Raw genomic sequence first — 13,252 nt, forward strand, 5'->3', positions numbered from 1 at the left:
GCTACCAGTGAGGAGCTGTCACAGATGGGCTCTTGTCACTGGTGTTGTGTCATCTTGTGCTGAATCTCTGCCTCTCCAGTTTGTTCTGTTTCTTCTAATGAGTCTTCTCTGCCAAAAAAAAAAAGAGTTGAGCAGGAAATAAGTTCTTATAAGTTCTTTGCCTTGGCAGTCACAAGCTGTCTAACCACACTTATTGAAAAGGTGTGACCTCTTCTATTTGGTTTCAGTTTCACAAGTATTCCCTCATTGGTTTCTGTTTTTCCCAAATGTGGGTGTCCCGTGCTTTGGGTAAAAGCTGGGCTGGTGATCAGAAGATGCCACAGGTTTCTCTGCCCTTGTCCTGTTTGCACAAACCCGTTTTTAAGCTATTGGAACTGTCTGGTGAAAATGTAACATGGATACAGCATTATGAAGCTAAAAAGAAGGTGAAGTGCAGCTGGAGGTGACAGTTGAGCACTTTCTCAGTGTTGCTGAGCTGCTGGCAGATGAACTGCTCCGTTGAGGTTCGGTGGGGACATCGTTCTCCTGCCTTGCTGTCAAGTGAATCACCCCATGGAAGGTAAATGGATGGCATCTCTGGTCTCAGTGCCCCATCTGGAGCTCTCTGCGTGGATTTCCCCACCTGCAAGGATGGAGCTGCTGAAGGATGGCCTTGGTTTCACATAAGGGTTTATCGAGCAGGAAAAGCCTGTCTGCACGCTGGCCCCGTACCTCGACAGGAACAGTTAGCAGCTGCTGACTCATGCAAACCTCTGGCACTAATTAACCGCGACTGCTGCCAGCAGGATGAGGGGTGGGATGCAGGCAGGGCTGTGATTGGTTTGGGGCTGCGGATGGAGGGTGGGATTTGGTGCTGCTGTGCTCCCCCTTGCAACATCTGAAGGGGCTCTTCCTTTGAGGTGGGAACGCAGTGGCCCAGCAGGTCGGACCCATCTCTGTGAGCATTCAGCATGTCTTTCATCCATGTGGACAAGGACTCAGATTTCCCTCTTCAGAATCTCCCCTATGGGGTTTTTTCCACCAAGGAGGAGGTGAGTAACAGCACATGTTGTCCTTGGGCTGTTGTAATGGTGTGGATCCTGTGAATAGGAGAAACTCCCAGCGATGTGGGATAAGGAAAAATCTTCCAGGTGGTGCAGGTAGCTGATCTGACAGCAGAGCAGCAGCTACTGCATTGTCTTTTTGCTTCACGTAGGGTTTCTGGTGACAGCCTCCTCAAAACCATACTGAAGAATGGAAAGTGTTAATACTTCTGAGGAGCACTTTGGCTGCTGCGTCCTATAGTTCTTGTGTAGTTTTGATTACTTTTATTGTTAAATGAATTGTCTCCTGCAATAGCTGTATTTGTACGTGCCGTGTTCTGGCCCTTAGCAGCCTGCTTTCACCAGCTGGGTGGAGTGGTTGCAAGAGCAATAAAGCAGAGCACAGCATGCACATGTTACTTCTGTCTCTGCTGCAGCCCCATTATGGTTTGTTGGGCACAGCACTGCAGCAAAGGGTTAAATGTGCCAAAGCAAAGCTGTGCCCAAAGGCTTGAGCCAGCTCTGTTTTGTCATAGAATCATAGAATGGCCTGGGTTGAAAAGGACCACAATGATCATCTACTTTCAACCCCCTGCTATGTGCAGGGTCGCCAACACCAGACCAGGCTGCGCAGAGCCACATCCAGCCTGGCCTCGAATGCCTCCAGGGATGGGGCATCTGCAACCTCCTTGTGCAACCTGTTCCTGTGTATCACCACCCTCTATGTGAAATACTTCCTCCTAACATCTAACCTAAACCTCCCCATCTCAGTGTAAAACCATTCCCCCTTGTCCTATCACTACGCATCCTCATAAACAGCCATTCCCCCTCCTGTTTATATGCTCCCTTTAAGTACTGGAGGCCACAACGAGGTCTCCCCAGAGCCTTCTCTTTAAGCTAAACAAGCCCAGTTCCCTCAACCTTTCCTCATAGGAGAGATGCTCCAGCCTTCTGATCATCTTAGTGGCCCTGCTCTGCTTCTTTCTTGTACTGGGAACTCCAAGAAATGTGGCTCAACCTTTTCCAAAGAAGAGAGTTCCCAGTTCCTGGGTGCTGAGCCCCATTAGGCAGCTGCTGACCTGAAACCTGCAGCCACCCAATGCTTCAGAGCAGCTGTAACAGGCCCTGGAAAAAAAGAGAGGTACCTGGGAAGGAGGGACTGGAGGACTGCGCACTGAAACTTCATTGCTATCTCCTGGTTGCTGCTGTCTCTGCTTATCGATACTGGTTTAGAAAAGAATTTAAGCCCAAAGATTGTGTTTTCTGATCTCTTATTTTCCACGGATCAAAACGAGATGGTTCGTTTAATCTTTTCCTAGGTGCATGCGTTGTTATCTAACCAGCCTGGATTATTTTTCCACCTTCAGACTGTTCATCGAAGAAAACATATTTGCTAAGATCTTATTAGAAGGCAGGCAAGGGTTTATGGAAATTATTTGGGGGAAAAATGTTTTTAAAATGGCACTGTGTCACCCTGATTTCAAGCTATGGTGGTTGATGTCATGCACCCCAGTTACAAATTAACCTGATGTGACCTTTAGAGTGCTCTGCAGGAATGTTTGCTGAATAAATCCTTATCGCATTGGGAATCATGCTTAGAAATTAAAGATTAAGAAACATCTCGTTTGGAAATTCAAGGTTAAAAAATAGGTTTAATAGCATGGATTTTCATCAGTGATTTTTTTTTTTCCATTTTGTTAAGTTAGTTTTCCTAATGAGTGTAACCAGACTGTCTCTATTTGCTTAAAGGTGTGGGTAATTGAAATTTGCCTTTGAACGTGGCAGCGTTTCTGAAATGCCCATTCCTCAGTGGTGGAGCTGCAGTGTGATGGGCTGTGATGGTTGGTGCTGCTCTGAGCACCAGCATGGTGAGCCCTTCAGGACTGCAGCAAATGAATGGGGGCTTTGTTTGTCATCTGTCAGGCAACACGACCGTGGCACTCTCCTACACAGGCAGGATGCTTTCCCTGCAGTCAGGATCTGCACCAGTGTTCACCAATTGCTGTGACATTAGATCCTGTCCTCATGCATTCGGCACCCTGCAATTGCTGCCTTCCTCCATGTGTTCTTTGGAGAATTTTTGGCTACAAATGTAAACTCTTTCTCCCACTCTCACTGCTTTGCAGCCTCGGCACAGGATTGGAGTAGCAATTGGAGACCAAATTTTGGATCTCAGTGTTATCAAGCATCTGTTTAATGGACCGGCTCTTGCCAAACACCAGCATGTCTTTGACCAGGTATTTATCTCAGTCTATAGTTTGAATTTCTGCATGCTTTTAAATACGTGCATGAAAGTTGTTAGCAATGAGCGATGAGACATAGACAGCAAACTGGGAATGCTGATTTTCATTCAGCACTGAAGCTCTTGATCCGTTTTTAGCCTGGTGTAGTTGCAAAGTGGAAATACAATGAAGCAATGCCACCCATGTTTTGAGTGGTAAGGAGAAGTGAAAGAAACATCCAGAATGAGCAAAGTATTTCCAGTCACCTTGAGGCCTTTTCCATTGAATTGTTAGTGCAGCACAGAGCAGTGCTAGCAGCTTTCCTCATGAAACTTTGGATTTGGATCTAAGGCAGGAACAGAAACGCAAGTTTCCCAAAGTCCCATTCTGGGGGCCATATGGAGTGGTCTTGGGAAGACTACCAAGATCACTTAGTCTAGATATCAGCCCATGCCTGTGACCATTCTAAACCACGTCCCTCAGTGCCACATCCCCACGGTTCTTGAACACTTTCAGGGATGGTGACTCCACCACCTTCCTGGGCAGCCTGTGCCACTGCATCATCGCTCTTTCTGAGAAGAGATTTTTCCTAATATCCAACCGATCTCTGTGACAGGGCACAAATTTGGGGCATCTCATGGGGAACACGGCCAGCACCATTGGCTGTGCTACGCTTAGAGGCAGAGCCTGTGGCTGTGAGGATGCAGCGGGGGCATCTGGGGCCCTGGATGTTTTTTGTGAAGCAAAGCTCAGTCTCTTATCTATTGCCCATCAGCCCACCCTCAACGCCTTCATGGGGCTGGGTCCCACAGCCTGGAGGGAAGCCCGTGCCCTGCTGCAGTCACTGCTGTCAGCCGCCGAGCCGACGCTGCGGGACAACGCAGGCCTGCGGAAACGGTGAGCCAGCGTGGGCCTGGGGCAGCTGCCTGCCATCTGAATGGGATCCCACTGCTGTTTGTGCCTAATGACAGCTTCAGGGACAGCTTCCCACCCCTTGCTGTGTCTCTGGTTAATCACTGCCTGCAAATGCGATCGTAGAACCATTTGATTGGAAGGGACCCTTAAAGGCCAACTGGTCCAACTCCCCTGCACTGAACAAGGGCACCTACAGCTGATCAGAGTTCCCAGGTGTCCAGGGGATACATGGAGCTCCATGCACACCAACCATGAGGGAGGTGGCTGTGGGACCTCCAGCCCATGCCTCCCCCTATCCCAGCAGTGCCCTTGTTTTTATTTCAACAGAAAGGAATCGCTGCAAGGCTTTGCAAAGTAAAATAAGGATGGAGCAGCTTTGAGAGATTCTCAGCCCTTTATGTGCTTGTAAACCACTTCAGGGTGAAAGCCACAAACTGTTCTGAGAGCTGAAGTCTTTGTCTTTTGTTTCAGGGCATTTGTACCTCAGGCTTCTGCTACCATGCACCTGCCGGCACACATTGGTAAGCCTTGTGGGTTGCCAGCTGCTCAGCTCTGCCCTTTGCTCCTGCCTAAAGGACCTGCTTTATTTCCAGGTTGCTCAGACTTAGCGTAGCTGTGATGGGGAGTGGGCTTTGTAGGAGCCAGAAGTAGCTTGTTGTATGCAGTGAATGGTAGGTGCTGTCTGCAGTGCAAGAATAAAAGTCCAGGGACGCTCAACATCAGCCTGAAAATTCCTGGATGTGTGTTAAGGGTTGTCCTTTGCCATCAGATCCTTGTCATCAGATTTGTAACGCTAAGGGTCTTTGTGGCTGTGATCCTCACACACCTTGCTCTCTAGACTCTTCACCATCTTCGTTGTCCTCCTGTGGAGGTTCTGATGGTTTTACGTCCTTCTTAAGTTACGGCACCCGAAGCTGTGCACAGCATTAAACGCTCAGTTGGCTGCAGCTCGGCTTCCAGCACAACATCCCCCAGCAGAGGGCAGCAGCTGCCCGCCCGCTTCGGCAGGAGCTCCTCTCGTGCAGCCTTGTATTCAATTCCAAATGCGGCTGAGCGCCTCTGTACCCTTCCCTGCATCCTTCCCTGCACCCCTCCTCACTCTTTTCATCAGCTTTAGTCCGAGCACACGAGGGGCTTTTCCACATCCTTTGCTCCACATCCTCTGGGTTTCTATCCATGCAGGAGATTACACCGACTTCTACTCGTCGCGACAACATGCCACCAACGTTGGAATCATGTTCCGGGGGAAGGAGAATGCTCTGATGCCCAACTGGTGGGTTATGAGGGTGGCTGTGTTGTGTGCTCACCCGTAGGTATATACATGCATTTTTAAAGGTCAGGGTAACCCTTCAGCAAAACACTGATTTCAGCTCACACTGCTGTCAAGAGCTTGAGAAAAGAGCCCCAAATCCCACTTCCCCAACCTGTGCTGGTGCATCTGCACCAACCACAATGAACCTCTGGTTCAAGGGCAGATTTACCTAAGAAACTGTGTTCTGCCAATTGCATTCTGGATTTAAGCTCCAAGGAATTAAGCAGAGCATTGGCACGGGAGTGCATTAGCACAGCTACATGGTTGCAGGATTTTGTATGTGTCTGTATCACAGAGCAAGGATGGTGCAACTGTTTTTGCCCGTCTGTGCAGAGCCTGCTCCTCAAACCTTGCACTCTGTGCAGCCCATGAAGCTGCTCTGGGTGCTGTGCTCTCAGATCTAACCTATACTCTGTGATGCTCTTTCCCGAGGCTGCACCTGCCTGTTGGGTATCACGGCCGGGCATCTTCCGTTGTGGTGTCCGGGACACCCATCCGGAGACCTGTGGGGCAAATGAAACCTGACAATGGTGAGTCCATGACAGGCTTTAAACATGGTCCCTTACTCTTTTTTAAACTATTGTTTTCCCTGCACATTGCAGTGTAGGGTCTGTGATGTTCCAGCTGGGGTCAAGGCAGAAAGCAAGGGGAAGCCAAGAGCTAAAACTGCCCTGTGTTTGTGTGCCAGGCAGCATTGGATGCTTTGTTTCTTCTGTACAGTTTTCATTTTCATTTCTCTGTTTGCTTCTTGCCTATAAAATACTCTTTTTTATGCCCACAGATAAACCTCCAGTGTTCGGTGCTTGCAAGCGTTTGGATATCGAGTTAGAAATGGTAAGATGGGTTTTTTCCCCTGCCATTTTAATAGATAAACATTAAAAAGAGGGGAAAAAAAGGTAGGATCAGGTTCTAAAATGAATATTACACGATCCACTTATCCATTTCCTCTGAAAACTCCATATAGCAGGCAATGAACGTTTCTGTGGAGGAAATCTTCCCTTCTGAGGACAGCAGGGTGCTTTAGATCATCCGCTGTTTTGTTAATACAGCTTTGAGACTGGAAACAACTTGTCTGGTCAGACGTGAGCAACCTGGAAGTAAGCAGATGGCAGGTTCTCCTATCAGGCACCACAGCCTGTTCCCTGGTCAGCAGTTCTCATGGAGATGCAGCCAGGATCCTTTGCTGGATGTGGGGGTTTTGGAGGCCCAGAAAGGCTGTGCAGGAGCTGGGGGAGCAGAAATTGCTGCAAGTGCAACCCAAGCACCTCATCCTGGCTAGAAAGAGAAAACCCATGCTGTGGGTTTTGTAATTAAATATCCTTGGACAATGCATCTTCTTGTGGCTTAGAGTGGTTCCAAAGGAGAGAGCTTTCTAGGGTTCCCTGTTGTGATTTATGTGGCATATGTTGTTTTATATGGGAGTAAGAGAGATGCTAGGTCATGGTAAACACCCAGCAGGGACATTTCCCCACTAACTCCTGTCACTCTAGTCACCCACTGAGCAATGCAATGACTTTAATTCTCTTTCATCTTCACAGCCCACAGAAAATATGAGTGGCCAATGGACTGATTTGCAAATGGAGGGACTAATTTTTCTCCTTTGTTTTGATACAGTCCTGCTAATTCCTGCCTCTTGGAAATGCAAGTCTCCTAAGAGTTTCAAAGTCTTAAGGAGGGGAAGAAAGAGGGAGTAGGTTGTTCCTTGTCCAATTAGTACAGGAAAGGATGCAAAAAACCATGTCTTGGCCAACCTCAGTTGCTCTGACATGTAACCCTCTGTGAAGGGGTGAAGCTTTCTACCTTCAGAAACTTAACCAACATTTTGATTTTCAGGCATTCTTTGTAGGACCTGGCAACAAGCACGGGGAGCCGATCCCAGTCAGCAGAGCCCATGAGCACATCTTTGGAATGGTCCTTATGAACGACTGGAGTGGTAACCAGCACCATGGGTGGGGTCAGAGCATTATGGGGTGCCCTAGAGATGGATGAATAATGTTTTTAAAAACACATTCATGGGCACTGAAACCACTGGGTGTGTTTCAAAATGAAATACTACCTGCATTTCTTAAGCTCTTTCTAAACCCATCTTTGATCAATCAGTAGAACCAGTGTCTGCTGCCTAATGAAGATTGATCTACTTATGAAAGAGCTAATATCCATCTAGCAGGGATTGAGCAGCGCTAAGGATGGTGATCTAAACAGAGGATTGATTTCAATGTCAGGATTAGGAAATAATTTGGCAATCACAAATCCCTCTGCCTATGCAGAAGTTTAAGCAGACAAAAGCATTGTTATAGAGGTGAAATGAGCCCTCCGGCTGGTGCAGCCCCCTGGCTGGGTGTCAGTTTAACTGAACGGAGGAGGAAAATATGGTTATGGATGACCTAGCTTGCTTTAGTTATTCCTGACTACTTAATGTAGCTGGTCTGAGAACTTTGGCTTGAGAAAGGGAATGGAATTAAACCAGAATTTGGGCACAATGGCTGTAAATTGGTAGTGAGAACGTTTCCAAGTCCACACAACTTGTTCTGTAGCTGTGCAGAGGTCTTTCACCAGTGTAGAGGCTGTACAACTCCAAGTATGTTTAATGGCATTACTTTCAATTTTCCCTTCCTAGCCCGTGACATCCAGAAATGGGAGTATGTTCCTCTAGGCCCATTCCTGAGCAAGAGCTTTGGCACAACCATCTCCCCTTGGGTTGTCACCATGGAAGCTCTGCGGCCATTCCTGCTGCCAAACCCCATCCAGGTTAGCAAGAGAAAAAGGCTTGAAACTTTGAACAGTTTGTAAGTGTGATCCTGCTTCAAAGACACAAAGAAAGCTTGAGCCCTTTGAATCCAAATGCTGACTGATGCGGCACAAACACGTGGTACCTGCCATCCTGCCCACTCGAGCAGAGCAGAAATATCATCTCCTCTAAAATGTCTTGAAAACGAACTGATCACTGAGCTGCTAGGTCATGTTTGGTAGTGCTTAGCATCCAGAAAGCAGGAGGGAGAGAAAGGGTTCGTGCCAGAGCACTTTGTTCAAACATCTGTGTTATGTGGAACTGTAGTTAAAATGGGAAAAGATAATGAAGTTCTTACAGAGAATTTACCACCCTCTCTGAGCAGGCACAGAACAGAGATGTGCTAGCTCTGTATTAGTTTTGGATTAACATCCATGCCAAAAAGATGGAGAGGGCTTTTGGAGCCCAAGTGCAAAAGAGGGAATCTGAATCTGCGGGATATCACATCTGCTCAGAAAGATCCTTAAAAGCGTGCGTGTGAGAGCAAGAAAAGCAATAATCTGAACAGTAATAATGGTAAAGTAAATGGATTGTAGCACAGCCTGCATTAACAAGAACTCACTGAGATGGCACATGGAATTTTTCCTTTTTGCTTGTGTAAACTGTCACATCTTTTATATGACTTTAGGATCCCAAACCACTGCCCTACCTTCGGGATGAAGAACCCTACACTTTTGACATCAATCTCTTTGTTGCAATAAAAGGTATGGCAATGTGGAGCCAGTTGTAAAGCTGAAATCACCAATTAAGGACTGCAGAACCCCCCACGTACATAAGGCAATTTGCTCTTGGCTCTGCATTCCTCTTTTCTTGCAAAGCTCTTCACATTCCCTCTTGGCCAACCAGTGATGCACGTAGGAGGGAATGAAGCCCACCTGAGGATTGCAGATAATCAACCTTTGATGAGGAGCCCCTGTGGGGGCTGTTCTGAATGGGTGGGCAAAAGTTGGGCAAGGAGGGAGCAGAAATCCATGATGTTAGGCCAGCACAAAGCCCAGTTAATGGCCTCACTGAGCAGAAGGTCCAGTTGTTGTCCGTATTGTTGCTCATACAATAAAGGAAATGATCAGAATTGGGTAGCTTGATGTTACGTTGGTGCCATCCATGCACTTGTTTTCTGGCCCTCTTAAGGGAATGGAAAATGTTATTTGCTGCTCTGCTGCTAGGGATTGTAATGATAAAAGGAGTCATCCATCTATAAATGAAAAGACTCCATCATTCATCCAAAACAAATGAGTTGTTTCCCTGTTTCTTGCATTTTATTTTCTGCAGGAGAAGGAATGAGCACGCCAACCACTATATGCAGGTCCAATTTCAAGGTAGGACTTTGGCCTCTTTCACTTACTTGAAATCTTGCTGATGCCATCAGCTCAGCTCTTAGGCAGCCTCAAATACTGATTTTTGCATTAGTCAAAGATCAGGTCAGGTTTGGGTAAGGTTCATAGAATCACAGAATAACATGAGTTGGAAAGAACCCTTAAAGATTGTTGAATCCAGCTCCTGGCACCTCACAGGACCATCCAAAAATCAGTCCATATGCAAACAGAGGGAGAGGAGAGGATGGTAGTGGCAGCTTTTCCCTCCATTGGGATGAGAACTCCCAAGCACTGAACAAGAGAGCAGCTCCTCCTCCTGCTCAGCTTTGAATTCATGTAAAAGGGCTCTTGCTGTGCCACAGTGGAAGACAGCCTTGCAGTCACAACTTGTACCTCCCATGGGGACACAGCCGTGAGCCCAGGTCTGCCCTGGTACAGTATGTGGGCTGGTGAACCATTTTAACTTCACCTTTGGCTCTGTTCATCTGTAGTAATTACCCTAATCAGTAAATCAGCATTCAGCACAGCAGTAATGAGGAGATTTTTCTATAAGCCTGTTAGAATACTAAACCTGATCATGGATCCTGGGCTAGTAGTGCTGGCCTTGAAGAGGAAGAAGAGGATAAATGGCATCTGACTGAAAGAGGAGGAATTTTAAGGGGCAAAGTTACATGTTATATGTCTGAGTTTATATGCATGCAACAGCCCCTTGGTCATCATGGGCATCCTGGTCTAGTACCAGATATGGAGGATGGTGGCCCTGCCTGTAGCAGGGTGGTTGGAACTTGATGATCCTTGGGATCCCTTCCAACACAATCTATTCTATGATTCATTCTACTATCCTGTGATCATATAGAAAGCTATCAGCCATGTCACAGTTACTATTAGAAATGCAGCTGGGTGAGTCACTTTTAGGCTGCTGAAGGTTCCTGATTAAATAAGGAAATATCTTTAGGGATCTCCTGACCAGCATCATCCAGAGAATGCGATTCCTTCTGCACAGGCAAGTGACAAAGGTTTGTCCTTCATTGCTTTAGCCTCTTCCTCCTTCCTGCAGCACATGTACTGGACCATGAAGCAGCAGCTGGCACATCACTCCATCAATGGATGCAACCTTCGACCTGGAGACCTCCTGGCATCAGGAACCATCAGTGGGCCTGTGAGTGTTCAAGTGCTGATAGCACCAGTAACAGCTCAGCAGATTTAAAATACTACATCCACAGGCCTAACTTTGCAAGCTATCACTCTTGTACGGGGAGTGGTTGCAATGTCTGAGTAAGGTACTGGCACTTGCTGAAACATCAAATATAATCACTCTTCATGCTGTCTTTCAGACAGCTTCAGGGTAAGTGGTTTCCAAACATTGATACCTATCCTTCCATTCTGAGCACCTCTGCAGTGCTTTCTGCTTCCCCAACCCATTCTGCTGCAGATTGACATTGATGATTTATAAACCTTTGCCAGCTTTGCTTCTGAAGAACAAAACATAAATAAAACTGCAATGTGGTTACATGAAAGCATGGGTTTTCAGGAGTGCCCTAGATTTGTTTCCATGCTCTCTGTAGCTGCCTCAAGCGGCTTGTAAAGGATTTAAGACTGCTTTAAACATACCAGATGAAGCTATGACTGCTTACAGCAAGCAAGGAATTGTAATGCAAAGGCAAAGCAATAAGCCAGTGTATTACCAACAAAGTAAATCAACAGCAAAACTCCATTCTGTGTGTTAATCTATTTGTGAATCTACTTCCAGCAATAAGTAGCTTAGCAGTAGGACTGTTACTAAAGAGACATTCACCTGTTGATAACTTTTGCTGCAGGAGCCTGAGAGCTTCGGCTCCATGCTGGAGCTTTCTTGGAACGGGACAAAAGAAATTCCTCTAGGCCATGGACAGTCTCGTAAATTTCTGCAGGATGGAGATGAAATCATTATAACAGGTAATGGCTGAGAAATGCTCGTATGCTGTACCTAGGAGGTGTTTCCAGGTGTTGGTAACAGCTGAGGACATGGCTGTGCTCCGTGTGCACGCATGCAACCCCAGCTCTTTCCATTCCTCTGAAAGAGCTGTGCTTGAGAGCTCTTTCATGCTGGGCTATGGTTTTCATTGTTATTGAGATGCATGTGTCTGCATCTCCCCTAGTGCTGGTGTTTGCAAGAGCATGGGCCACTTTGTTTTCCTTCTGCACTGCAAAGCATTTCCTTCCCACCCCTGACTGTCTTCAGTTACACTTTTCCTGGCCTCTAGCAATGATCCAGCTACCAACCCTAAACCTTGCAGGAAAGTTCAATGGGCAAAAGCAACAACAGGACTGTGGCATTTGCTGGCAGGCTACAATTGCCTGCCCTAATTAATGCATTTAAAGCTGAAGATCTGTTACCGAGCTGTATCTCTACCACAGAAATGTTTAATTGGAGAAAACCCAACACAGTAAAGCACCAGGACATCTAAGTAAAATGTGAGGCTGAAGGTAGGCACTATGCTTACTAGAGCAGTGTTTCTGGTGGTGCTAAAATGGATGAGCTGACAAAATCCAGCATAATGGATTGGTAGTGCTGCAGGTTGGGTCTGACTGCAGGAATATTGTACATCTTGTTTGTTCTTTGATCACATTCACTGAACTTGCATATTGCTGTGTTTCACCAATAGTCCTGGCCTATTTGAACTTCTTTTTTCCCCTGTTGCAGTTCTTAAAGATTTATTTATCAGTCAGATTTCAAGACCACTGTACTCTTAACCCCCTTTACACACAGTCTTAAATGTAGCAGCACCTGAATCATCAGCTGTCACAGATCACAGCTCCATGATGAGAAGGGACAGTGCTGAAGGAAGATCCTGAAGGAAGATCAGACCCAGGTTCTCCTTGTACTGAGGAAGGGGTTAGCTTCTGCTCCCATGGAACAGCATAAAGATGAGAGGGAATGGCCTCAAGCTGCATCAAGGGAGGTTCAGGTTGGGTATTAGGAAACATTTATTTCCTGAAATAGGGGTGAGATATTGGCACAGCTGCCCAGGAAGATGGTGGGGTCACTGTCCCTGTAGGTGTTCAAGAGCCATGGGGATGTGGCACTGAGGGATGTGGTCTGTGGGCATGGTGAGGGTGGGTTGATGGTCAGATAATCTCAGCTGTCTTCTCCAGCCTTTGTGATTCTATGACTTTTCCTGATGTCTGACAAGAAGGACCAATCCACAAAGCCTGACTGTGCTCGTGGGTTGGGATCCAGCTTTAAAAACGTTCTTGTGTCTGTGCATCTAAGAAGTAATGGAAATATCCTTACCATAGGATAGCCTCATCACGACATCTCAACGTGCGCAGGCCTGGGCACATGCATCCCAAATATCCACGAGGATAATTCTGTTCATTCATGGCAGAACCCCACTGTCCTCACAGCACAACCTGTCTCCTGTTTTCTGCCCCCAGGTTACTGCCAAGGCAGTGGCTTCCGCGTGGGATTTGGTCATTGCTCAGGAAAAATCCTCCCAGCTGTGTCAGGTCTGTGATGTTTGTGGGAAGGGATCATCCAGGAGGAGGAGTAAAAGAAGGTGGAATATAAGGGAAAGGAGAAGGAGGACGTCTCCCCAGCCTCTCACAGCTGTGCTACTGAACTCAGATTTATTATTTTTATATGACTGATTGGAAACTTACTATTTTTAATTATCAATAAATATCTGCAAGATGAA

General features: G+C 46.7%; 1 protein-coding gene across 1 annotated transcript; it reads left to right on the forward strand.

Annotated features, from left to right (window-relative positions):
• Window positions 1-849: 849 nt before the first annotated feature.
• On the forward strand, window positions 850-13,252 carry FAH (fumarylacetoacetate hydrolase). Its single transcript, XM_048956525.1, has 14 exons — window positions 850-1,031; window positions 3,149-3,259; window positions 4,020-4,141; window positions 4,631-4,680; window positions 5,342-5,432; window positions 5,904-6,001; window positions 6,253-6,305; window positions 7,305-7,404; window positions 8,089-8,219; window positions 8,888-8,963; window positions 9,532-9,578; window positions 10,633-10,734; window positions 11,393-11,510; window positions 12,993-13,252. The coding sequence occupies exons 1-14, from the start codon at window positions 951-953 to the stop codon at window positions 13,070-13,072; spliced, it is 1,260 nt and encodes a 419-aa protein (XP_048812482.1). The 5' UTR covers window positions 850-950; the 3' UTR covers window positions 13,073-13,252.

The sequence above is a fragment of the Lagopus muta genome, chromosome 10, assembly GCF_023343835.1.
Source record: "Lagopus muta isolate bLagMut1 chromosome 10, bLagMut1 primary, whole genome shotgun sequence".
Classification (NCBI taxonomy): domain Eukaryota; kingdom Metazoa; phylum Chordata; class Aves; order Galliformes; family Phasianidae; genus Lagopus; species Lagopus muta.